Here is a 27,349-nt window from a genome sequence, read left to right on the forward strand (position 1 = left end):
CTGCATTCCAGCCTGGGTGACAGAGTGAGACCCTGTCTCCAGAAAAAGAAAAAGGAAGAAAGGAAAAAGAAAACTCAGGGCAGGGGAGCCTCAGCCAGGGAGGTGCATTTGGGGAACTGGCAGGGGGTCGGGGTGGGGGGTACATCCAGGGTGGGGAATGCTCTGCCCCCTGAGGGCTTGTGTCCCCAGACCTGGGATTTCTGCCTCACAGTGTGGACACCAGGGTCCTCAGGGGAGCAGAGGTGGGTCCCTGCTGGAAACTTCCCTGTGTCTCCAGAGCGTCTGCAAAAATCTCCAGAAATCACCAGCCCCTGGTGAGCTCGGAGTAGAGGCTTTTAATCAAGTCCAAGGGATCAGCTCAGCCTGACACACACAAACACACACACACACACACACACACCACACAAACACACACACGGCTGAAACACCATGCTTAAGAACATTTCTCCCCTGTGTTTTACTTTTTGAGCCTTAGCCCAGGGATCTGAGAATAACAGGTACTCCTGAGAATACTTCCCTAGCACATCCTGGGAGCTCAGGTCACGCACTTCACCCGTATTAATTCATTTAATCCTCCTGATAGTCCCTTGAAGGTGAGACGGTTACTATCAGAAGTGGAAACTGAGACACAGTGAGGTGAAGTAACTCGAGGATTCCTCCAGAAAAGTATAAAATATGCTTATTTCATCTAGCAATTATAAAGTAACACTCTCACACACAGTTACTCCTTTTTTTAACAGCTTTATTGAGATATAATTCACATACCATACAGTTCACCCATGTAAATCGTTCACCACAGTTTATAGTGTGTTTGCAGAGTTATAACCATCACCATAATCTATTATAGAACGTTTTCATCGCCTCAGAAAGAAACCCTGCATCCCTTAGCCATCATCCCCACTCCTTCTCCCCCTCCCAGCCTCCAGCAACCACAAATCTACTTTCTGGCTCTGTGAATTTGCCTATTTTGGACATTTCGTGGAAACACACTCTTACACGATGTGGCCTTTTGTGCCTGGCTTCTTTCACTCAGCACGATGTTGTCAGGGTCCAACCATGCATGTATCAGTGTCTCATCCCTTTTCCTGACTCAGTAATATTCCATTGTATGGATAGGTCACATTTTGTTTATCCGTTCACTTGGTGGACATTGGAGGTTTTTTTTTTCAATTTGCACTGTTCTGAATGATGCCTTATGAATATTCGTGTGCAGGCTTTTGTGTGGGCGCGTGTTTCCATTTCTCCTGGTGTCTACGTGGGCGTGGAATTGCTGGGTCACAGGGTAACTGCATGTTAACCTGCTGAGACCGGCCAGACTCTTCCACTGCAGCGGCACCTTGTGTATCGCCCAGCAATGCAGGAGAGCTCTGATTTCTCTATCATTTTGATTATTCATCCATTCTCCTGTCGATAGGATCTGGGTTGTTTCAGTTTGGGGGTGCTGTGAACATTCTAGAATGTGTTTTGTGGTCTACCTCTACCCCGTTTTTCATCAAGTTGGGATTCCTTAGAGAGTAGCACCTGTTAGGTAACAGGTAAAAATGATCTGTGGGCTCCTCTCTCTCCTTGGCACGTGTGTGCGGCCCATGTTGCATGTTCTAGAATCCTTCTTCCTGGGTGAGGATTGGAAGCCACGATCGCCTGTCTCTGTTGCTGGTTTTAGTCTTTAACCCTTGCTCTCTGGACTTGAGAACCATGCTTTTCCACGGTGCCTGTAACCCAGATGTCCACATCATTAGTGAAGACCCTGCCACGTCCTCATCCACACTGCGTGGGGATCCTGTCCACCGTGAGGGGTGTCCTGTTGGGCTTCAGTGTCTAGATATGGAGATCGAAGTTCATAGGGGGCAGTGTCACCCCCTGGGGGGGCATTTGGAATATTTGCCCTGGCATTTGGGGTGTTATTGGGGGTGGGGGTGCTCCTGGCACTTCTGGGCGGGAACCACTGGTGTAGATCGACTGGATTAACTTGCTCCTGGTTGGTGTGCGGGGTGGGGGAGGGTGCATCAGTTCTTGTGGAGCGTCTCCCTTCTCTCTGTCTCCCTGTTTTCCTATTCCCGTCTCCCCGTCCCTCTCTCTGTCTCTGAACTGCTCGTTCCCTCCCTGCCTTCTGTGCTGATGCCCAATTTAACTGCCCACCCCCATAGACTGGGCGTCTCTGAGCCCGCAGTGGCTGTCGGGGCTGCAGCCCGCCCCTGTGCCCTTTCACCTCCTCTCCTGCCTCCAGCTGGCCCATCCCTGTGGTTTCTGGTTGGCCTGTGGATGTGCCCCGGTCAGGCCTAGGTCAGGCGCCGACAGCATTACCTGTGGCCACTGAGAATCATCCTCCTTCAGGAGTCCCTGTCAGTCAGTATTTACACAAAGCGAAGAAAAGGAAACCTGGAGCTCACGGCTCCTGGGGGAGCCGGGCAGGAGCTAAGATAAGTCCCATTTATGGCCTGTCAGATAGCAATCAGTGCCTGCAGGAAAGCAAGCAGGAGATGGACTGGGCGAGGGTTTTTGACTACAAATGGCCCTGGTGACACTTGAGGAAAGGAAGGGCATGGCTGGGAGCGGTGACTCACGCCTGTAATCCCAGCACTTTGGGAGGCCGAGGTGGGGGCGGGGGCGGGGGCGGGGGCGGGGCGGGGATCACCTGAGGTCAGGAGTTCTTTTTTTTTTTTTTTTGAGACAGAGTCTTGCTCTGCCGCCCAGGCTGGAGTGTAATGGGCTGATCTTGGCTCACTGCAGCCTCTGCCTTCTGAGCTCAAGTGAGCCCTGGGCTCTCCTCCCTCAGCCCCCTGAGTAGCTGGGACTACAGGAATGCACTGCCACACCAGGCTAATTTTTTTTTTTTTTTTTTTTTTTGAGATGGAGTCTCAAAAAAAAGCCTGTTGCCCAGGCTGGAGTACAGTGGCGCGAACTCGGCTCACTGCAAGCTCTGCCTCCCGGGTTCACGCCATTCTCTTGCCTCAGCCTCCCAAGTAGCTGGGACTACAGGTGCCTGCTACCACGCCGGGCTATTTTTAGTAGAGGCGGGGTTTCACTGTGTCGGCCAGGCTGGTCTCGAACTCCTGACCTCAAGTGATCCACCTGCCTTGGCCTCCCAAAGTGCTCTGATTACAGGCATGAGCCACTGTGCCTGGCCTGTACATTATTAATATTATTGTTAATCTTTTCATTTATTTATTTGTGAGCACTGTTATATGCCCTCTGTATCTTTTGTGAGGATTAATTTAGTTAAAAGTCGATCTCATAATATATGAGTCAGCATAATCAGAAATTCAAACAGGAACGTATTGACAAGCAAAGGAATGTTACTGTCTCTGCCTCGAAGATCTTGTGTCCTTCCTGGAGAAACTTCACTTCCCCACTCACCTGCCACTTTCTGCTCAGTGTCAATGTATTGATCACCTGTCCAACAGAATCTGTTTTATCTCTGAGGTTAGGGAATTAGTAGAACTTGATATCCTGCTAATGGAATAGAACAGAGTTCAGGAGGCGATATCCTGCTAATGGAATAGAACAGGGTCCAGGAGGACCAGGCACGTGAAGACATGGTATGAGGTCGATATGGCCAATGGTCAGATTTGTGGGGAAACGAGGGACTCATAATAAATAGAGGCAGGGATCAAAAGTAAAAAGGTCATCCACAGGTGGAAGGAGATGAAATCAGATCTCTACCTCACACTGCAAAGCAAACCCCAAGATTATTGAGTACTCAAAGTCAAATATAAACTTGGAAGCTGCTTAGGCTTTGGGGTAGGGACAGATTCTGAAATGAGACTTAGGTTAGTGTAAAAAGTAATTAGACTTTTTGCCATTAAGTGCAAAAGTAATTGCAGTTTTTGCCATTACTTTTTTTTTTTTTTTTTTGAGACAGTCTCTGTCGCCCAAACTGGAGTACAGTGGCACAATCTCAGCTCACTGCCACCTCCACCTCTGGGGCTCAAACGATTCTCCTGCCTCAGCTTCCTGAGTAGCTGGGATTACAGGTGCATGCCACCATGCCTGGCTAATTTTTTTTTTTTAAGGTCTTGCTCTGTCACCTAGGCTGGAGTGTAGCGGTGCAATCTCAGCTCACTGCAACCCTCCACCAGCCAGGTTCGAATGATTTTCCTGCCTCAGCCTTCCAAGTAGCTGGGATTACAGGTACCCGCCACCACTCCCGGCTAGTTTTTTGTATTTTTCGTAGAGGCGGGGTTTCACTGTGTTGGCCAGGCTGGTCTCAAACTTCTGACCTCGTGATCCTCCCGCCTCAGCCTCCCAAATTACAGGGCTGAGCCACAGCACCTGGCCAATTTTTGTATTCTTAGTAGAGACAGGATTTCACCATGTTGACCAGGCGGGTCTCGAACTCTTGACCTCAAGTGATCCACCCACCTTGGCCTCCCAAAGTGCTGGGATTAGAGGCGTGAGCCACCGTGCCTGGCCGGTTTTTGCCATTACTTTTAATGGCAAAAGGCGCAATTATTTTTGCACCAACCTAATATAAAAGGTGTTGCTCTTAGAGGGAGGTGTGGAGGTCTTGCCTATGGCTGCCACTTCAGTATTTCTCTGCTTCTCTGAGGCTCTGGGCAGCCCTCCCTGCTGTGCCCTGGGTTGGGGTTGGGGTCGTCTCCTCTCTTAATAAGGTGATCAGTAGCTATGGGACCAGTAGAATGCATTAGAGGGGAATGGGCTTCCCTGAAGAGGGCAGTAGATGAGAGGAAGGAGCATGTATGAGGGCTTGTGTGCACCACACATCCTGGCACCATCCGTCTGGCCCGCCCAGCCTTCTCAAATGCTCTGCTCTGCTGTTCCCTTACACCTCTTGGCCAATCCATCTGCAAACCCTCTTGCTCTGCTGTTATGTCCAGAATTTGACTGCACCTTGTCCCCTCCCCTGTCACCATGTCTCCTGCCTGGACCATTACGGTCACCCCCTCTCTGTGTTTCCATCGTCACCTTCTGCAGTCCGTTCTCCACTCCGCAGCCAGAAGGAACCTGTGAACACCCAAGTCAGGTCATGTCCCTGCCCTGTCTGGAGCCCTCCCGCGGCCCGGGGCTCACCTGGAATAAAAGCTAAAGTCCTCGCCCTCGTTGTCTGACCTCACGTCTCCCGTGTGTCTACTCATGCTCATGCCCTCGTCACTGCTCGTGGCCCCTGAGGCACCCATGTGATTCTGCCTCAGGACCATTGCATGCCCTCCTCCTTCTTCCTGGAGCCCCCTCTCCTGGGGTGGCCACATTGCTGCTCCCCTTACCTCCTGCACATCCTGTATGTACCCCAGCCCTCCCCAACCCATGCTTGGCGTCCTTGCCTCCTTCTTCTCTTTGGGATGCTGTCTCTAGGTTCAGGATCTGACTCCTGCCAGTAGAACATGAGCTCCTTGAGAGCAGGGATGACTTCCTCACTCCCAGCATCAGCGTTTGGCTTCTCTTTGTGGGGCAGTAGGGATCAGTAGGGAGCCCTAAGAAGGGGAACGGCACGACCCTAAATAAAATAGGTCGCTCTGGCTGCCAAGTGGGGAACTGAGTTTAGAAGCGGGAGGCCAGTTAGAAGTCCCTGCTGCCCTCCAGGCAGCGAGCACGAGAGGGTTGGGCAGACGATGCTGGTTCCAAGACCTAGAGAAGGGTGGGCTGGAGTTATATAAGACACAGGAGGAATGGTGGCATCTTGGAGCCAACCAGCATTGGCTGATTCCCACAGACGGCCCCACTCCTGGCTCTGATGCAGCTGCAAACCCACAGCTTGCCCGGGACCTGCTTTAGGACAGGAACGTTTGAACTGCACCAGGTCAGCATCTGAAGGTGTTTGCTCTAAGACCCAGGCCTGTGACTCTGCCAGCCCAAACCCCTGCCAGGTCCCGGGCAGATGTCGGCCTGCTGTCACTTCTCTGGACTCTAAGGCTTTTCTGCCTGTGTGGCATGTGAGAAAAATGGGGGAGTGATTAGGAAGGCTCATGCAGAATCCAGGTAAAAAACTTTCTGGTATGGAAGGGTGGAGGGGAGGAAGGTCATCTGGAGTATTTTTTTTGAGACAAGGTCACCCAGGCTGGAGTGCAATGGTGCGACCATGGCTCACTGCAGCCTCGACCTCCCAGGCTCAAGCAATCCTCCTGCCTCAGCCTCCTGAGTAGTTGGGATCAGAGGCATGTGCCACCACACCCAGCTATTTAAAAAAAAATTTTTTTGTAGAGAACAGGGTCTTACTATGCTGCCCAGGCCAGTCTCAAACTCCTGGACCCGAGCGATCCTGCTCCCTTGGCTCCCAAAGTGCTGGGATTACAAGTGTCAGCCACTGCGCCTGGCCTGTCCAGACTTTGTGTAGACATCAGCGATCAGGCGGTGGGGCATCTTGGAAAGCAGCCAAGGCTTTGGTGTCCATGAAACCCAGGTTCTAATCTCATTGCTTCTTACTACTTACTCAGTGGCTTTTTAGCTTGTGTGCATTCGGCTGCAAGTAATAGTTGACTTGACCACTGATGGCTTAAATACTCTCTTATTTTTTTTAACAAATATTTCTAAATTTAGTTTTTGAGATGGCTAATTCACAAAGCTGAAAAAGCAAACATTATTTTGAAAACTGTGCAGTGGAACGCCTCCTATCCCTGTTCCCATCTGCCAGGTCCCTTCATAGTTAGTCAGTGTATTTAGTGTCATACAGACCCTTCCTGAAGTCCTTTAGGCATTGAGAAGCATTCAGAATATGTATCATTTCTCCTTCACCCTTTTCTTAATCAGATGGTAACGTTTTAAACATGCCATTCTGCATTTTACTTTTCCACGTAGCAATAGTCTGGGAGATCTTTCCCTGTCTTTCCCTATCGGTACACAGAGAACATCCTCGTTCTTATTTTGTTTTTTTGAGACAGGATCTCGCGCTGTCCCCCAGGCTGGACTGCACGATCTCAGCTCACTGCAACCTCCACCCTCACTGGCTCAAGCGATCCTCCCACCTCAGCCTCCCCAGTAGCTGGGATTACAGGCACACACCACCACACCTGGCTAATTTTTATATTTTAGTAGAGACGGGGTTTCATCATGTTGGCCTGGCTGGTCTGGAACTCCTGACCTCAAGTGATCCTCCTGCCTCGGCCTCCCAGAGTGCTGGGATTACAGGCATGAGCCACTGTGCCTGGCCTCATTCTTTTTTTTTTTTTCAATGACATCTTTATTGACATATAATTCACGTACCATAAAATGCACCCATCTAAAGTGTAGCAATTCAGTGGTTTTCAGTATATTCATAGAGTTGTGCAGACATCACCACAATCCATTTTAGAACATTTTCATCATCTCAAGAAGAAACCGTACCCATGAGCAGCCGCTTTGAATTTCTCCCTCCCCGCAGTCCTTAGCAACCATGCATCTACTTTCCATCTCTCTGGGTTTGCCTGTTCTGGACAGTTTGCATAAATGGAATCATGGAATATATGGCCTTTGTGCCTGGCTCCCTTCACTCGGCGTCATGCGTTCCAGGTTCGTGCGTGTTGGAGCGTGTGCCAGTGTTTCCTTCCTTCCTTATGGCGCAGTGATAGTCTGTGATATGGATACACCACATCTGTTTATCCGTTCATCCACAGACGGGCATTTGGGTCTTTTCCACCTTTTGCCTCTTGCAAGTAAAGGAGCTGCGGATGTTCACAGGCCAGTCTTTGTTTTGTTTTGTTTTGTTTTGAAACCAAGTTTCGCTCTTGTTGCCCAGGCTGGAGTGCAGCGCTGCAATCTCAGCTTACTGCAACCTGTGCCTCCCAGGTTCAAGCGGCTCTCCCGCTGCAGCCTCCCCAGTAGCTGGGACTACAAGTGTGAGCCACTGTGCCCAGCCTTGGGCCAATTTTTGTGTGGACGTAGGTTTTCGTCTCTCTTGGGTCTATAAGTAGGAGTGGAATTGCTGGGTCACGTGGCAACTCTATGTTTAACTTTTGGAGGAACTGCCCGGCGGGTTTCCACAGCAGCTGCACCCTTTGACAGTCCCACCAACAGTGAGTGAGGGTTCATGTTCCGCCACACCCTCACGAACACTTGCCCTTGTCTGTATCCTTGATTGGAGCTATCCTAATGGGTGCGAAATGGTATCCTATGGTTCTGATGTGCACTTCCTTGGTGGCTAATGATGTTGAGTATCTTGTCATGGCCATTTGTATACCTCTTTCTTTTTTGTACAGCTGCATACCATTCCCCTGTTTAGAGAAACTGTAGTTTATTTAACCCATTTACTACTGCAATAGTCCTGCCCAAGTAATTAAAAAAAAAAAAAATCAACCGGTTTGTTTTTTTGTTTGTTTGTTTGAGATGGAATCTCACTCTGTCGCCCAGGCTGGAGTGCAGTGGCCGGATCTCAGCTCACTGCAAGCTCCGCCTCCTGGGTTTACGCCATTCTCCTGCCTCAGCCTCCCGAGTAGCTGGGACTACAGGCGCCCGCCACCTCGCCCGGCTAGTTTTTTTTTTGTATTTTTTAGTAGTTTCACCGTGTTAGCCAGGATGATCTCCATCTCCTTACCTTGTGATCCGCCCATCTCGGCCTCCCAAAGTGCTGGGATTACAGGCTTGAGCCACCGCGCCCGGCCTAAAATCAACCTGTTTACTACTGATGGCCAGTGGGTTGTTTCTAGTATCTCGCTATTATTATTATGTTTTTATTTTTATTTTTATTTTTTTGAGATGGAGCCTCACTCTGTCACCCAGGCTGGAGTGCAGTGGCGCGATCTCGGCTCACTGCAAACTCCACGTCCCGGGTTCACACCATTCTCCCGCCTCAGCCTCCTGAGTAGCTGGGACTACAGGTGCCCGCCACCGTCTTGCTATTATTAATAGAAACATAACTGTAAGGCCAGGGCATGGTGGCTCATGTCTGTAATCCCTGCACTTTGGGAGGCCAAAGCGGATGGATCACCTGAGGTCAGGAATTTGACACCAGCCTGGCCAACATGGTGAAACCTTGTCTCTACTAAAAATACAAAATTAGCCAGGTGTGGTGGTGCATGCCTGTAGTCCCAGCTACTTGGGAGGCTGAAGGAGGAGCTTCACTTGAACCTGGGAGGTGGAGGTTGCAGTGAGCAAAGATCACGCTACCTGGGCAACAGGTACTCCAGCCTGGGCAACAAGAGCAAAACTCCATCCCAAAAAACAAAAAATTAATAAAATGTCCCCAGTTTAAGACGGGTGCAGTGGCTCATGCCTGTAATCCCAGCACTTTGGGAGGCTGAGGCGGGTGAATCACCTGAAGTCAGGAATTTGAGACCAGTCTGACCAACACGGTGAAACCCTGTCTCTACTAAAAATACAAAAAAAATGAGCTGGGTGTGGTGGCGAGTACCTGTACTCGGAAGGCTGAGGCAGGAGAATCCCTTGAACCTGGGAGGCGGAGGTTGCAGTGAGCCAAGATCACACCACTACTGCACTCTAGTCTGGGTGACAGAGGGAGACTCTGTCTCAAATAAAAAACAGTCCCCGGTTTAGTGCTGAAGTGCTGTCTAACGTTTCTAAGCCCAGGAAAGCCGTAATGTGAGACTGGGTGTGGTAGCTCATGCCTGTAACCCCAGCACTTTGGGAGGCCAGGGTGGGAGAATCACTTGAGCCCAGGAGGTTGAGACCAGCCTGGGGAACATGGTGAGATCCTGTCTCCACACACACACACACACACACACACACACACACACACACACACACACACACAAAATAAATAGATAAATAAATAAATACATTTAAAAATTAGCTAAGTGTGGTGGCGCCCACCTGGGAGGATCACATGAGCCTGGAAGGTCAAGGCTGCCGTGAGTTCTCTTCACACCACTGCACTCCAGCCTGGGCAACAGTGAGACCTTGTCTCAAAAAAACAAAAACAAGAAGGCTGCGATGTGCCTTTCAGAGAAAATACACATCTTAGAGAAACTTCTTTCAGGCACAAGTTAGGGTACTGCTGATGTGCGTAAGGCTCGATGTTAGTGAATCAAAAAATATACATTAAATAAGGTGTCTTCAAACAGAAACACACGTAAGCCAAAGTTATATATTGAGTGATGAAAGCATTGTGGCCAGAGGCTTTCAGGAACCTAACTTTGTATTTCCCCCAGGAGACATGGCTAATGTCTAAGTACTTGCTAATCCAGTGTTCACAGTCACTTTACAGATTCTGTAATATAGAACACAGCCACCTGGAATAACCACCAATTGCACAGGGAATTTTTTTCTACATGCTAGTGGTGCTTTACTGGGATCTGATTTATGTGCAGTAAAATGCACAGATCTTAAGTGCACAGCTTGATGAGTTTTGACAAATACTACCTGTATGAGCATCACTCAGCTCTAGCTAGAGAACACGTCTATCATCTGAGAAGGCTCCCTCATAGCCTTTCCCAGACGTTCCTGCATCCCTCCCTTGAAGTGGCCACATGTCGGATTTTTCCCCCCCCACTATAAATCAGTTCCAGGTGTTCTAGATTTTTTTTTTTTTTTTTTTAGACGGAGTCTTGCTCTGTTGCCCAAGCTGGAGTGCAGAGAGGCGATCTCGGCTCACTGCAAACTCTGCCTCCCGGGTTCAAGAGATTCTCCTGCCTCAGCCTTCCTAGTAGCTGGGACTACAGGCACCCACCACCACGCCCGGCTAATTTTTTGTGTTTTTAGTAGAGACGGGGTTTCACCATGTTAGCCAGGATGGTCTTGATCTCCCGACCTAGTGATCCACCTGCCTTGGCCTCCCAAAGTGCTGGGATTACAGGCGTGAGCCACCGTACTGGGCCGATGTTCTAGATCTTTACACAAATGGACTCACACTTCCTTTGCCCAGCATGATCCATTTAAGACTCATTTGTATTGTTGCGTGTAGAAGTCCTTCATTCCCTTTTACTGCCAAGCTGTATTCTGTGGTGTGGATGTAACAATGTATCCATTTACCTGTTGATGACTGTCTGTGCTGTTTACATTTAGGGGCTTTTTTGAATAAGGCTGCTGTGAAAAGTTTTGTACAGGTGCTTTTGTGGACATACTTTTCACCTCCCTTGAGTAAATACCTTGGCATGACATTTGTTGGGTCACAGAGTTGGTATATGTTTAACTTTACTTAAGCCAGGCTTTAATTCTCTTCTGGGACAAGATGTCTAGGAGAAGGTCATTCCAGGGATGTTTGGCAGCTGAGGATTGTCAGGCCAGTAGGTCAGTGTCCCTCTGATACTTTCTCTCTTTTTTTTTTTCCCCTGAGTCTGTTTGCTAGGGAACCTCTGATTCTCTTGACCTTCCCCTCAGGAATGCATAATGGCTGCTGCGGCACGGGTCATTGTCATTGTATTCATAGCAGTCTTTCAAGCAAAAAGAAGGAGCAGGAGCAAACAGTCTTCCCAAGACAAGATTCTGCCTTTTTAGCCAAATGTGAAAACTTTCCCATATCCATTCTGAGCCTCAAGGGAGTCCGAGGAAGAATGTTTCTGGCCAAGGAGCCGGGGTCTTCACTCACTATGGTCCGTCCTCTGTTGACTAGGATGTTGGGGTTGGAAGTGTTTACCAGATCCTGGGCAACTTCTAAATTAGCCCTCCCGAGCCTCAGAGAAGACTTGGTGGGACTACTTGGTCAGGGGCCTGGACCTTGACCAGGAGCTGGTGGCTTGTGTTTGATACAAGAACAAGAACCCTGGAAGGAAAACTGAAGAGACAGAAGCTTCTAGGCCGGGCATGGTGGTTCATGCCTGCAATCCCAACACTTTGGGGGAGGCTGAGACGGGCAGATCACTTGAGGTCAGGAGTTCGCCAGGCGTGGTGGCGGGTGCCTGTAATCCCAGTTACTTGGGAGGCTGAGGCGGGAGGATCGCTTGAGCCCGGGAGGCAGAGTTTGCAGTGAGCTGAAATCATGCCACTGCACTCCAGCCTGGGTGACAGAATAAGACTTCGTCTCAAAAAATAAAAAAATAAAAAAAGAAGAAGCAGCTTCTAGAACAGTGATTCACAGAGTGTGGTCTGTGCCAGCAGTATCAGCATCACCTGAGAACTCGTTAGAAATGCAGAGTCTCAGGCCACACCGGGACCTGCCGATTCCCAGATTCCCAGATTTATATTAGGAACCAGTGGTCTACAAACCCATGTGCACGTCTTGGGGAATGTTTGTTTCCCCTTTGCTTCTCTTAGCTGCATTTTTTTCCCTGAATGCGAAGCCTGCTTCATTGCCTGATGACCTGTGTCCGGTGAACATAATCATTTCTTATGTATTCCCGTCACCCACCCCGAATGCCTGTGCTTCACCCTCTCCCAGGGTTTTTCCTGTTTCTCATGAGCCAGCATTGAGAAAAATCCAAACCCTTTTGAGATACCTGGTTTTCTTGGCAAGGCTGCAGCTTTATAGCTGTATTTAGAACAGCGTCAAATGTAAAAAGGGAAAAGAGAAGACGCACAAAACGTTTCTAGTTTGTAACTACCTGTATAAAATAGGCTTTTAGGAGCTAGACATCAGTCGCTTTATGAGCAATCTAAGCTTCATGGAGCCCACTTTATTTGTTTAAACTAATTCAATGATTTTAGAGCTCTAAAGGTCACTAAAAATAAAGATGGTATAGATTTTAATTGCTCTTCAAATTGCTTTTTCTCTGTCTTTCCCAACAGGGGTGGAGGTGGGTGAAGAATCAACATTTTTTTCCCGTTTTCCTTTTCTAGCTTTGAAATAGACACATCATGCAAGAAGCTACATATCCAGGGCCCAGCCAGCTCTTACAGGGCTTTTGCATGCAATTGAAAACGGTGCTTGTCCGAGAGGGCATGACTCTGTGGTGTGTCGTTTGTATGAAATGGGAAAGGGGACTCCTTTCTCCATGTGGATGCTACCCTTGTCTGGGGCTCATAGGTGTGAGCAGAACCTGGACTGGACTTGATGCCCCACTTGCCCCTTTGGATCCCTTTGTGCAGTGAACAACCTGTGCAGCTGTACATGGTGGTGCATACAAACACACACACACACACACACACACACGTTTTCTTCTCTTTTCTTTTTTTTTTTTTCTTTTCTTTTTCTTTTTTGAGACAGGGTCTCCTTCTCTCACCCAGGCTGTAATGCAGTGGCATGATCATGGCTCCCTGCAGCCTCAACCTCCCAGGCTCAAGCAATCCTCACACCTCAGCTACCCAAGTAGCTGGGACCAAAGGTGCACACTAGCACACCTGGCTAATTTGTAAAATTTTTTGTAGAGATGGGGTCTCATTGTTTTGCCCAGGCTACATATATATGTTCTATACTCAGTACATAATATATGCCTCTCTGTCTTAGAAACTTACATGTACATTAGTTTCCCATTGTTGCCGTAGCAAATACTACAGATGCAGGATCTTAAAACCGAAAGCTATTCTCGTATAGTTCCAGAGGCCCTAAGTCCAAAATCAGGGTATCAGCAGGGCCACTGGGGTGGTCAGAGCTGTGCTCCCTTGGGAGGCTCTAGGGAGGAGCCTAGAGCCTTCTTCGCCTGGTCCAGCTCCTGGAGCTCTAGGTGGTCCTTGGCTGGTAGCCATGTGACACTAAGCTTTGCCTCCTTCTTCACATGGCCTTCTGCTCTTCTGTGACGTCTCCTTTGCTGTTAAGAGGACATTTATCATGGGATTTTGAGCCTACCTAGATAATCCAGGACAGTCTCATCTCAAAATTGTTAATCTAATTGTATCTACGAAGACCCTTTTTTCCAAATAAGGATGGCCACATCCGCAGGTTCTAGGATGTTAACGTATTTTTTGTGGTGGGGGCCACCATTCAACTCACTACAAACACCTTGGACATACATCCTAAGAGCTTAACTTCTTGGCGTCATAGCATGTGAAGTCCATGTACCAGGTGAACGCATCACCTCAGTTGTCTGTCTGACCAAGGTGCACGGGAATGACTCGTTCGAGGCATTTCAGGACAACGAAAGGGGTAGAGGACCTGGCCTGGGCAACTGGAGGAGGTGGGGAACCTGTCACAGTACACCCCTGCTACTGGGGGGGAGGGGGAGATGGCCAGGCTGGCACCCATCATGTAGTTCCCATGGGCTTAGGAGTCTCAGCTGGGTTCAAGTTCTCACTCTTGGGTGACCTTGGACAAGTACCCAACCCTCTGGCCTCAGTCTCCTCATCTGTGTAATGGGCATGAGGATAATGGCATCTGCTTTATGGGGTTGCTGTGAGAATGAAATGAAGTAAGATGAAGCATTTAGTAGGCACTCAGCAAACTTGGCGGGGGTGACGAAGATGATGAAGTCGGAGGTGGCCATAGCCAAGGGCTCATGGGACAGAATCTGACCCAGTCAAACACCCAGACTCCCAAACACCAGGGCTCGTAGCCACGTGGCCCAGGCAGAGGTTGGACTTATAGTTTGGGCAGGTCCAGCCGGTGGCCAGTGAGGAAGGGGGTTGGCGGGGAGGGGCAGAGGCCAGAGGGAGCCGGGCCTGGGAGGAGGGCTTCCTATGGTCGTTTGGACATGCCATCTCGGTGTCCAGCGCAGGGAAGGCATATAGGAGGAGCCGAGGCTGCTTGGGCAACATTTATTTACTAATCGGTAGGGAAGCTTTTGAGTATTTTAATGGCAGGAGCAGCCAGATGTGAATAAGCCAAATGTGAACCCAGGCTGGGTGATGAAGAAACGGTAGGGCCTAGATTTGGGCCAGAATAGTGGTCATAGACAGGAAGGTGCTGATTGGAGAGATTTGGGAGGTGGGAGGGATAAAACTTGGATGAGTCAGGTGTGGGGTCAAACTTGGTTCCTAGTCCCCAGAGAGAGCTGTATCAGTGAGCTGTCACTATATAACGCACAGCCCTGGCCAGGCACAGTGACTCATGTCCGTAATCCCAGCACTTTGGGAGGTCAGAATGGGAGGATCACTTGAGCCCAGGCATTTGAGACCTGCCCGGGCTGCATAGTTAATTTTTCTACAAAAAATTAACCAGGTGTGGTGGCGTGCGCCTGCAGTCCCAGCTCTTCAGGAAGCTAAGGTGGGAGGATCCCTGGAGCCCAGGAAGTCAAGGCTGCAGTGAGCTGTGATCGCACCACTGCAGTCCATCCTGGGCAACAGACCGAAACCCTGTCTTAGAAAATCAAAACAATAATAAACAGAGAAAGGAAAACCATGATCCCAACGGTTAGAATTTGGACTGGGTGTAGCTAAGTGCTTCTGGCCTGGGCTGGGTGTCTGTAGTCAGCTGTCGGACAGCTGGTGACTCTGCGTCTAGGGCTTGGCTGGCTGTTGGCTGGGGTGATGGGGTGATGGGCACGTGGCTCTCATCCTCTTGCAGGCCAGCCTGGGCTTCTTCACCTGGCAGCTGGGCAAAGAGTGGAAGTGTGCCAGGCTCAGAATCACACACTGTCGGCCAGGCGCGGTGGCTCATGCCTGTAATCCCAGCACTTTGGGAGGCCAAGGCGGGTGGATAACGAGGTCAGGAGTTCGAGACCAGCCTGACCAACATGGTGAAACCCCGTCTCTACTAAAAATACAAAAATTAGGTGGGTGTGGTGGCGGGTGCCTGTAATCCCAGCTAATCAGGAGGCTGAGGCAGGAGAATCGCTTGAACGCAGGAGGTGGAGGTTGCAGTGAGCTGAGATTGTGCCACTGCACTCCAGCCTGAGCGACAAAGCAAGACTCCATCTGAAAAAAGAATCACACACCATCACTTCCACCACATGCTGTTGGCCAGAGCAAGTCAAGAAGCCAGCCCAGGGTCAAGGGTTGAAGTCATAGACCCCACTTCTTAATAGGAGGAGCTACAAAGAGTGTGGGGCAAGGGAGGAGAATTTCTGGCCACTTTGCGATCAACCATAGTGGCCTTTGTTTCAGATCCCCTTTCCACCAGCCCTCTCCTATTTCGTTTGACCTCTCTTCTTTTTTTTTTTTTTGAGACGGAGTCTCGCTCCGTCACCCAGGCTGGAGTGCAGTGGCCGGATCTCGGCTCACTGCAAGCTCCGCCTCCCGGGTTTATGCCATTCTCCTGCCTCAGCCTCCCGAGTAGCGGCCTTTCTTCTTAATCAGTGAAACACAAAGAGCAGCCCTTGACCCGTGTAAGAGGCCTTGCCGTGGGCTGCAAAGATAATCCAGAAATGGAAGCTCTTTTGCATCAGGTTGTATTTGTCTGCAAATAATGGGAAACCAAATAATGGCTTAAACCATAAGGATTAACAAGTTTGGAGGCGGGCAGCCCATGAAAAGTTATTAATACAGTCAGGCCGGGTGCGGTGGCTCACGCCTGAAATCCCAGTACTTTGGGAGGCCGAGGTGGGCGGATCACTAGAGGTCAGGAGTTTGAGACCAGCCTAGCTAACGTGGTGAACCTCGTCTCTACTAAAAATACAAAAAGTAGCCGGGCGTGGTGGTGGACGCCTCTAATCCCAGCTACGCAGGAGGCTGAGGCAGGAGAGTCACCTGAACCTGGGAGGCGGAGGTTGCAGTGAGCCAAAATCGCGCCACTGCACTCCAGCCTGGGCGACGGAGCGAGACTCCGTCTCAAAAGAAAAAAAGGAACACGGTCTTTTTGTCAGCTCCCATCAACCATCCTCTGCTGGTGGGCTTTTCCGCCTCAGGTTTGTCGCCTCATGGTTGCAGAATGGCTGCCACAGCTCTAGTTATCTCAACTGTATTCAAAACTGGAAGCAGGAGCAAAAGACTGTCTTTCTGGAAAAACTCTGTCTTTGTATTCTGGAAGAAAAACTTTCCCTGAATCTTCCCTGAAAGTCTCACTGAGCAGAACCTGTCTGTGCACTTCGGTTTTTACTATTTGCAGCGCCGTGTTTACTCTAAGTGAAAGACAGGCTGGGAAAGTGAGTGTCTGATAAAGGAGGTGGGAGTGCCTCTGGCTTAGTTCGATTATTTTAAGGCTATTTTGACCACAACTGACAGTCCAAAATATGTTTCTGTGTGTCGCAGTGTACACACACACACACACACACACACACATATTATTAAAACCAATTTCTCAAATGCTCACTCTTACCATGTATAGTACACGTTAATATCTTCTATTCCTTTCCATTCCATTCCATTCTTTTCCATGCTGTTTAATTATTTAAAGCAGTTCCTGGTCACAACCTGCTAATTTGATTTCACAACCTTCAAAGGCGTGACCCAGAGTTTGAGAGACTGGCCTAGAACAGTCTTTGTTGACATCTTAGCGTTGGCAAGTGTTAGCCTGCACAGAGTCAGGCTTCTGTGAGCAGAGGAGGAGAGGTGGGGAAATGGTGTTTTAAAAAGCAACGGATAGACTTTGCCACATCATCTGCACTTCCTGATACCGTTCTGGAGACTTTTTATTACTGGCAAGCAACCTAAGGGTTACTCCAGTTTGTATTGGGAAATTAAAATCCGCCTGTTTGTGGAGCTTAGCCGGCCCTTTTAATTCCGTATCCTGCTAGCAGCCTGGCTTCTGCACAGCTCCTGATGACAGCGCAAAACTCCGATTGCATTACAAGTGGAGGAGAAATTCACACAATTTTCTGGAAGGACACTGTGTCATTGTTGCGTCACGGCTGTTCTCTGGAGCTGGTTGTGGTTTTCAGGCCCGGCCTTTCCTGCTTTTTATAGCGTGGTGGTGAGGAGTGAGGTCTTCAGAATCACAGGGTCTGAGTTCAAATTCTGGTGCCATGGTACGACCTGGGGCAAGTGTCCCGACCACCTCCGAGTCTCCTTTTCCCGTAAGATGTGCGTCAGCAGTGCTTCCGTGGGGATGGGGAGGGATCGGTGGATGCGGAGTGAGCGCAGGGGCTGGTACCCAGAAGCGCTCAGGCCGTGCAGGCTCTTCGGGGTATGCCGGGCAGCTTCAGCTGCGTGATGCCACAGTGACGAGTGAGCCTGGGTTGCAATGGCTCCTGGTGGCAGAGGCTGGCTTCTCGCGCATGTGTATGCCCGGTGGGTTGGCTGTAGTTCCGTCCACATGTCCGCCCTGTTCTGGGACTCAGGGGAACTATGTGATGGCTCCCAAAGCTTCTGCCCCCCATCCCCCAACCCCACCCCGCAACCTCAGTCACTGCTTCAAAAGTTTCTGATTGTGGGGGTAGGAGAGGGGTCTCCAGCGCCCCCCCAGCTGAGAACCACCGGCCATGCTCCCCAAGCCAGAATGGGGTCTGCTTCTGCCCTTTTGCTGTCCTTAGCAACCCCCCACCAGACACACAGTAGGTGCCTACTAAATGTACATTTCAGCAGGTTGCCTCTTGAACAAATGAAAGCATTTGTTTAATTTCCTCTGCACATTCGTTCATTCATCCCACAGATATTTGTTGAGCTCCTACTGTATGCCACATACCATGCCAGTCCCAGGGATCTTGCAGGGGACAAAACAAGCAAAGGTTCCTGTCCTGGGGGACATTTTGGTAGAGGAGACACACAGTAAACAACCAAACCATCAGACAGATGTATGATATTTGATGTTAAAATTTTAGTTTTATTTATTTATTTTTTGATACGGGTCTCGCTCTGTTGCCCAGGCTGGAGTACAGTGGCATGATCACGGCTCACTGCAGCCTAGAACTCCTGGGTTCAAGCAATTCTTCTGCCTCAGTCTCCTGAGTAGCTGGGATTACAGGTGTGCAACACCATGTCTGGCTGATTTTTTTGTGTTTTTAATCTTCATGTGTGTCTTGAAAGGCTTCCTCTGCTTGCTGGGTTGAGAGCAACAAGACACCTAGCTGGCCTGGTGTGGGTGCACACAGTGCAGGTGCCGCAGCACCCCCAAAACCGCTCTTTTCCACTGCGTTTATCTCATCTGCAAAATGGGGGTAATACCAGGTGTTTGGAAGGATTCAAAGAACCCCGGTACCTGGCTGAAGCAGGGGATCTATTAACCGTTCCAAATACACACATAGGCCACGTGTGGCAAACAGCACCAAAGTGGGGCCAGGGACTTCTGTCCAGCCTCACTGGGCTGTGGCTCAAAATCTCTGGGAGTCACCCCACTAGATAGCATCAACAGTGGCAGTTAAAATGATCACGACTAGCGTGCACACCGCCTACAGAGTGCTTTAGGACATGGATTACAGATGTTCCTATGTAACAGTCCCATGGAGGACATAGTGTTATCCTCCCCCATTTTCCAGATGGGGAAACTAAGGCACAGAGAGGATGAATAACTTGTCTTAGGGTACACGGCTGGGAATGGGAAGTGGCAGCCCAGGGATGGGAGCCTCAGAATTGGTCAAGATGCACTTGATTCCTGCTGTGAGCATGCGCAGGCAGCAACCCCAGCCCCTCGCCCAATTTCTTTTTTTTTTTTTTTTTTTTTGGAGCTCTGTCATCCAGGCTGGGGTGCAGTGGTGCAATCTCAGCTCACTGCAGCCTCCGCCTCCTGGGTTCAAGCAATTCTTCTGCCTCAGCCTGCTGAGTAGCTGGGATTACAGGTGTGTGCCACCACGCCCAGCTAAGTTTTGTACTTTAGTAGAGACGAGGTTTCACCATGTTGACCAGGCTGGTCTTGAACTCCTGACCTCAGTTGACCTGCCCACCCCGGCCTCCCAAAGTGCTGGCATTACGGGTGTGAGCCACCACGCCCGGCCTTCTTTTCTTTTTGAGATGGAGTCTCACTGTCGCCCAGGCCGGAGAGCAGTGGTGCGATCTTGGTTCACCACAGCCTCGGCCTCTCTAGCTCAAGTGATTCTCCCACCTCAGCCTCCCGAGTAGCTTGGACCACAGGGGCCCACCACCACCCCCGGCCAATTTTAAATTTTTTGGTAGAGATGAGGTCTTGCTGTGTTGCCCAGGCTGGTTCTCCAGCTCCTGAGCTTAAGCCATCCTCCTGCCTCAGCCTCCCTGCCTCGGCTAGGGAGGATTACAGGTGTGAGCTACCCACGCCTCCCTCCTTTTTCATTTTTTCAAGTGAAATTTTCCTGTGTTGAAACACAGAAACCCGAGCTGTTAAATTCTGAACACTCACATAACCACAGCTTGGTCACAACACGGAACGTGTCCCTCTCCCCAGGACATTCCCGTTCACGTCTTTAATGTTGTCATTGGAATGAAAGCACACAAATAGAAAATCCGCAGAGAGAGCTCTCTGGCCTCCACTTCGAAATTCAGCCTCGGGACTGGTTTGCAGAAGCCCCGCGGGAGCTGCACCCGCTCCGGTCTCTAATTCTGCTGGTAGGTAGGTCGTGCACAGAGCTTGGGCCACACCTACCAGAGCCAGGGAGGAGGCACGAACAGACGTGAACCCTTCGTCTTGGGAGCTCATGCACACCTCCAGGCCAGGAGCAGGGCACCCGCATTCCAGAGGAAAAGAATCCTGTGTTCCAGCGTCTTGCGACATCTGCTTTCTAGATCTTTCTGGGATCAGGACCTGAGAGGAAGAGAGAAAGCCACTTGCCACTCCTGTCCCTTCCTCCCTCTTCCATGCCAGTCCCTTTATCTCCTTTTCCAATCTGAAGGATCCCAGGCATTCATAAAATGATAACAGAGACGCATACCCCCGTCACCCAGCCCCGCAATAGTGCCTGAACATTCTGCTGTATTTGTTTCAGATCCTACGAGAGAAGTAGCAGGAGATGGTCGCCTGTGGGGTAGTGGTTAAGGGCGAGGCCTCTGCAGTGAGCCTGCCTGGGCTCAAATCCCAGCCTGGGCAGGGCGCAGTAGCTCACACCTGTAATCCCAGCACTTTGGGAGGCCAAGGGGGGCAAATCACCTGAGGTCAGGAGTTCAGACCAGCCTGGCTGACATAGTGAAACTGTCTCTACTAAAAATATAAAAAATTAGCTGGGCATGGTGGTGCATGCCTGTAATCCCAGCTACTCGGGAGGCTGAGGTAGGAGAATCACTTGAACCCGGGAAGCAGAGGTTGCAGTGAGCCAAGATCGCATCATTGCACTCCAGTATGGGCAACAAGAGTCATTAAAAAAAAAAAAAAAAAAAAAAATCCCAACCTGACCCCTTACCAGCTACAGGATCTCAGCCAGATGACTAACCTCTCTGAGCCTATTTCCTCATCTACTGTGTAGGGATCACAGAAGCACCTGCCTCTGGGGATTTAGGGAAGGCGAATGAGTTGTACGTGCGGGGTACCTAAACCAGCACCCAGCACATAGCAGGCCCGCAATCAGTGGTTGTTTTATTGTCACAGTCAGTCCTCATCCTTCACAGATCCCGTATTTGTGAATTCACCTACTTGCGAAAATAGGTAACCCCAAAACGGTGCTGGTCATTTGCAGAAGTGGGTAGAGTGGCCAGAAAAATTGAGCTGCCTGACATGCAGGTTCCCAGCTGAGGTCGGGCCAAGCAGCACTCTGATGTCTTGTTTCAGCTCAGATTGCAGAGCAGTGTCCTTTTTGCAATCGATTTAGTGCCACATTTTTCATATCTTTGTGAGTCTTTTTTTTTTTTTTTTTTGAGATGGAGTCTCGCTGTGTCACCCAGGCTGGAGTGCAAGTGGTGCGATCTCGGCTCACTGCAAGCAGCTCCGCCTCCTGTGTTCAAGTGATTTTCGTGCCTCGGTCCCCTGAGTAGGCGCGACTACAGGCACTCGCCACCACGCCTGGCTAATTTTTTCTATTTTTAGTAGAGACTAAAGGGTTTTGCCATGTTGGCCAGGCTGGTCTCGAACTCCTGGCCTCAAGTGATTTGCCCACCTCAGCATCCCAAAGTGCCAGGCTACAGGCATAAGCCACTGCGCCCGACTGTCTTTGTGCTTCTTATTGGTGATTTCTCTGTTTAAAATGGCTCCTAGGCCAGATGCGGTGGCTCACTCCTGTAATCCCAACACTTTGGGAGGCTGAGGTGGGTGGATCATTTCAAGTCAGGAGTTGGAGACCAGCCTGGCCAATATGGTGAAACCCTGTCTCTACTTAGCCGGGTGCAGTGGCACACGCCTGTATCCCAGCTACTCGGAAGGCTGAGGCGGGAGAATCACTTGCACCCAGGAGACGGAGGTTGCAGTGAGCCAAGACTGCATCACTGCACTCCAGCCTGGGTGACAGAGCAAGACTCACAAAAACTACAAATAAATAAAATAAAATGGCTCCAAGCAGGGTGTAGAAATCTAGTGTTCCTAAGGGCAGTGAGGCTGTGATGTGCCTTCTGGAGAAAATACCTGTGTTAGAGAAGCTTCCTTCAGGTAGGAGTTATAGTCCTGTTGGCCGTGAGTTCAATGTGAATGAATCAACAATATAGATTAAATAAGATGTCTTCAGACAGAAACGCATATAAGTCAAGGTGATGTATTGATTGATGGGCGAAAATATTGTGGCCAGAGCCTGGCAGGAACCTAGCCTTGTATTTTCCCCAGGAGCAGCGGCTCAGTGTTCACGGTGACTTTCTAGAACCTCACCACTGCAAATAGCAAGAATTGGCTGTATTTTGTTAGACTGAAGTACCAGTAAATGACACAGTATAATGTTATGTGCTATAGTGTATGTGCCACACATATGTAGTATATATACGGGATAATAGTATGTATAGTGTGGTTTTGTTCGATTTAATTTTTTTATTTTTATTTTATTTTATTTTTATTTTTGAGATGGAGTCTCGCTCTGTCACCTAGGCTGGAGTACAGTGGTGCAGTCTCGGCTCACTGCAAGCTCCGCCTCCCGGGTTCATGCCATCCTCCTGCCTCAGCCTCCCAAGTAGCTGGGACTACAGGCGCCCGCTACCTCGCCTGGCCACTTTTTTGTATTTTTAGTAGAGACGGGGTTTCACCGTGTTACCCAGGGTGGTCTCGATCTCCTGACCTTGTGATCCGCCTGTCTCGGCCTCCCAAAGTGCTGGGATTACAGGGGTGAGCCACTGCGCCCACCAGATTTTTTTATTTTTGAGAGAGGGTCTCACTGTCACCCAGGCTGGAGTGTAGTGCCACTATCCTAGCTCGCAGCATCCTTGACCTCCTGGGCTCAAGCAATCCTCCTGCCTCAGCCTCTCGAGTAACTGGAACTACAGGCAAGCAACCATGCCCAGCCAAAAAAATTTCTTTTTATGGAGACAAGATCTCGCTGTGTTGCCTAGCCAGGTTGGTCTTGAACTCCTGGGCTGCAGTGATCCTCCTGCCTCAGCCTCCACAAGTGCTGGATTTACAGGCGTGAGCCACTGCACCAGCTATTTTGTGTGATTTTAAACTTTTTAAACTTCCCTTGAATGTCACCTTTTCAGCCTCCCATCTCTGTTCCGTCCCCCTCCTTTGTCCATCCCTCTCCCACCTACCTCCTATAGCTCTGTCCATCTGTGACCATGTCTTTTTCCTTTTCACTGACTTTCTCACTCACTGTCTGTCTCTCATTTTCTCCACAGCTGGCCCCCAAGAGGACCCTTACCAAGTCCCCAGCTGGGGGCCCCGCGTAGACCTGGAGTGGACACGCCCCTCCTTCCCTTCATGATTCGTTTGTAGCGCAGGTAACCAGCGAAGCATCTCTGTTATTCCTGGAGGGGCAACTGTCTCTCATTCCACCTCCCGAGCACCACCTTGGCCCCTGGATGAGGAAGGAGCATTCCTTCCTGGAAGAGCCTGGCTAAGCAGTGTCTCCGGCTCTTTCTTCTCCCACCTGGGCCCCCTGGGTCATTGGGCCATCACCCTGCCTCTGCATTAGCGCAGGCAAAGTCTTTCTCCCTGCCCCTTTCCACTTTTCTCCAGATTCTTTGCAGACCGTGCCTTTGCGTGCCTTCTATGAGTGGGTTGGGGAGGGAAGGGGCTCATAGGTCATGGATCTGGTGACACAGCGGGAGGACGCCTGGTGGGGCTGGGATATGGAGCAGGTGAGAGCACGTCCTCACCACTTCCTAAGGCAGCAAGAGCCCTGGGGACAGTCCCCACAGCCAACCCCTGAGAAGGAGAGTAACTGGCATGTGGGGCTCTGGGGATGCATGTGTCTCTGTCTGTGCTGCAGGGAGGGGGATCCGTGAACCCTGGAAAAGTATGTGTCACATTTCTTACCCACATGCATGTTTTGGTGTGAAACATGCATGTGTCGTCAGATTTTTCACAGTATGATTCAGCAAATACCCCCCAACCTACTGTGGGAGGTCCCTGGCCAGGGCTCTTCATTATGTCACTGAGCACTGGGGATGGACGACTTGGGGGTGGCACTGGGGAGGCCCCCGTTAGGGAAGTTCAGAGTATGCTGTCAGGGTGAGAGACTGTGCACCAGCCGAGGGTTCGTGTAAGATTTTATATGTGAGGGTTTTGGGTGGGGATGGTGACCCATGGCAGTTGTCATGTCATCAGTGAGGTTTGGGACCCCCTACCCCAACGAAAAAAGAGGGTAAGGGAACTCCACGGTCCTGAGCTGTAAATTCCCACCATTCAGGGATCAGGTCTTCTTTTCCATTGTGTATTGTATGTGTCATTGGGAGGAGAGGGGGGCAGAGGGTACAGGAAGCGACAAAGGGATGAGTGACTGGAAGGATGGGTCTGTGTGGGTATTTGACAGAAGGGAAGGAGGGGTGTTTGGATGCAAGCTTGGAAGGATGGAGGGATGGGTAGGTAGATGGTGGAAGGATGGAGGGATGGGTAGGTAGATGGATGGAGGATGAGGGGATGGGGAAGTAGATGGGTGGAAGGATGGAGGGATGGGTGGGTAGATGGATGGAAGGATGGAGGGGTGGGTGGGTAGATGGAAGGATGGAGGGATGGGTAGGTGGATGGAAGGATGGAGAGATGGGTAGGTAGATGGATGGGAGGATGGAGGATGGGTAGGTAGATGGATGGAAGGATGGAGGGATGGGTAGGTAGATGGATGGAAGGAGGGAGGGATGGGTAGGTGGATGGATGGAAGGATGGAGGGATGGGTAGGTAGATGCATGGAAGGATAGAAGGATGGATAGGTAGGTGGATGGAAGGATGTAGGGATGGGGAGGTAGATGGGTGGAAGGATGGAGGGATGGGTGGGTAGATGGGTGGAAGGATGGAGGGATGAGTAGGTGGATGGAAGGATGGAGAGATGGGTAGGTAGATGGATGGAAGGATGGAGGATGGGTAGTAGATGTATGGAAGGATGGAGGGATGGGTAGGTAGATGGATGGAAGGAGGGAGGGATGGGTCGGTGGATGGATGGAAGGATGGAGGATGGGTAGGTAGATGGATGGAAGGATGGAGGATGGGTAGGTAGATGGATGGAAGGATGGAGGGATGGGTAGGTAGATGGATGGACGGATGGAGGGATGGGTAGGTAGATGCATGGAAGGATAGAGGGATGGATAGGTAAGTGGATGGAAGAATGTAGGGATGGGTGGGTAGATGGATGGAAGGATGGAGGGATGGGTAGATGGATGGAAGGATGGAGGGATGAGTAGATGGATGGATGGAGGGATGGAGGATGGGTAGGTAGATGCATGGAAGGATGGAGGATGGGTAGGTAGATGGATGGAAGAATGGAGGGATGGGTAGGTAGATGGAAGGATGGAGGGAGGAAGAGACTGATGGCTGGAGGGAGGAAGGAGGAAGCTTTGGAGGGAGAGTTGTCTAGTTAAATGTTTCTGAGGGCTGGTTGGATGTTCGGAGGGATGTTTGGAAAGATAAAGAAGTGGATGAATGGATGGAGGCAGGGAAGGGAGGGATGTTTTGGAGGGTTGGAGGAATATTTGGAGGGGTGTTTGAAGGGAGGGAAGGCTAGGTGGATGTGAGGGTGGATGGGTAAATAAATACAGAGAATACCTGCTTCCCCTGGTGTCAGATGGGAGTCAGATGGGAATAACGATCCCTTCCCTATGGGGGTGGAACAAGCTAACATTGCTGAAGTGCTCAGACAGTGCCTGGCACCTAGCGAGTGCTCGACAAATGTTAGCCATCCTCATCCTCATCATTCAGACCATGGGGCTCGGCCTTACCCCGGTGGCTTCTCTGACTCAGAACTCCCCTCCTCATGAGCCCCTTTCCCTTGCTTCTGCCTCAGCTTCCCCACCACCCTCCCCTTCCTCGGGAACACACTGCAGACGTCTTCAAGGGCCACTCAGAGCCTTGAGCCACAAAGCCCTTCTTGTTGTCTACACTGGCTCCCTCACTCCTTCACCTGTTTATATGTAGGACAGACCCCCACCACATGCCCCATGTCTGGGGAGGCAAGACAGCAGGGTGGTGAAGAGCAGGGCTCAGGAGCCAGGCTTCCTAGGTTCCAGGCCTGGCTCTGCTGCCTGCTTGCTGGGAGACGGAGGATGACCCTCCCAGTGCCTCCAGTTCTCATCTGCAGAGTACGGGCCGTGGGGCCCCTCCTGGGATATCCTGAGGATTAGCTTAGTGTGTGTGAGGCACAGTCAGGACCCACTTAGTCTTGGTTGATACCATCATCATCATCATCATCATCAGGTGCTGGGAGAGTCGGAGCGGGAGGAAAAGGACCCTGTCCCTGGTCAGGGGTTTCTGGCTGGGAGGGCACCTGGGGGTATTCCTTGTCCCCGTCTATCCCCATGAACTCAAGGGAACAGAAACTCTGACCCCCTCCAGGGGGTTCCCCTGAAGGGAGGGGGCCAGGCAAGCTGCCAAAATCTAACCTTGTCTCCCTCGCCCTCTTCCTGACCCCACCCCATCCAGTGGCGATGGATGATGAGGATGGGAGATGCTTACTAGACGTGATTTGGTGAGTAACGGGCTCCCCACCCCCTGTCCTCTGTCTCACCCCCTCCCCTCCCTCCCCTCCCCAGCTCCTTACCTCCTCAGCTTCTCTTCCTCTTCTCTTCCAGTGATCCACAGGCCCTCAATGACTTCTTGCATGGATCTGAGAAGGTAAGCTTGGGCGCAGGGAGAGGCATTCCTTATGTTGGGGGGGGGCTGTATAATTGGGAGTGAGGGACAGGGAGAGACACGTCCCCTTGATGCAGTAGCCATCTGCCTTGTGGCTTCTAACGCCAGGCACTGGAGTTACGGCAATGAGCAAAACTCATGGTAAATCCCTGTCCTCCTGCCATGGACACCTCCTTGGTAAACAAAGAAACCAGTCACTAATAAAGGTCATGGTGAAAAGTACCATGTAGAGTATGATTAAAAAAAAAATAATGTCATTTGCACAATGAAAGAGGTTTAAAAGAAAATAAATGAGTCCCAGGGGCTCCTTTAGATAGTGTGGTCAGAGAGGGTCACATTGAAGGTGACATTGAAGGTGAGACCTGAAGGATCACAGCAAGGTGGCCAGGGCCGGTGCTTCTGGCAGGGGGAACAGCAAGTTCAAAGGTGGGAGAGAGCTTGGCATGGTTGAGGAACAGAAAGCAGGCTGGTGGGGCCAAGCTGAAGGGGAAACTAGTAGGAGGTGAGACTGTAGTAGGTAAAAACCACCAGGTTATGCAGGCCTGGAAGCCCAATAGAGGAGTTGTTATTTTTATTCTGAATGTGACAGGCAGCTATGATGGGCTCTTAAACAGGAGAATGCCATATTTGATTTGCTGCCCAGAGAACAGAACCAAATGGGGAAAAGTAGAAGTCTGTTGAGCTCTGAGCAACTGTATTAGTATCTATGGCTGTGTAACAGATTATGCCAGCATGCAGTACCTTCAACAATTGTTA

The 27,349-nt window shown here is 50.4% G+C and overlaps 1 protein-coding gene across 4 annotated transcripts in view; it reads left to right on the forward strand.

Annotated features, from left to right (window-relative positions):
- Positions 1 to 27,349, forward strand: part of BICRA (BRD4 interacting chromatin remodeling complex associated protein) — a 97,358-nt gene that overhangs the window by 40,713 nt on the left and 29,296 nt on the right. For 3 of the 4 annotated variants that reach the window (XM_071087300.1, XM_071087302.1, XM_071087303.1), the window contains exons 2-4: positions 23,152 to 23,253; positions 26,384 to 26,429; positions 26,533 to 26,575. In XM_071087300.1, the coding sequence (XP_070943401.1) occupies positions 26,389 to 26,429; positions 26,533 to 26,575 (84 nt within the window). In that variant the 5' untranslated portion in view covers positions 23,152 to 23,253; positions 26,384 to 26,388. Of the gene's footprint in view, positions 1 to 19,861; positions 20,023 to 23,151; positions 23,254 to 26,383; positions 26,430 to 26,532; positions 26,576 to 27,349 lie in introns of all 4 variants that reach the window. The other variant, XM_071087301.1, reaches the window with a different exon arrangement.

The sequence above is a fragment of the Macaca nemestrina genome, chromosome 20, assembly GCF_043159975.1.
Source record: "Macaca nemestrina isolate mMacNem1 chromosome 20, mMacNem.hap1, whole genome shotgun sequence".
In the NCBI taxonomy this organism is placed as follows: domain Eukaryota; kingdom Metazoa; phylum Chordata; class Mammalia; order Primates; family Cercopithecidae; genus Macaca; species Macaca nemestrina.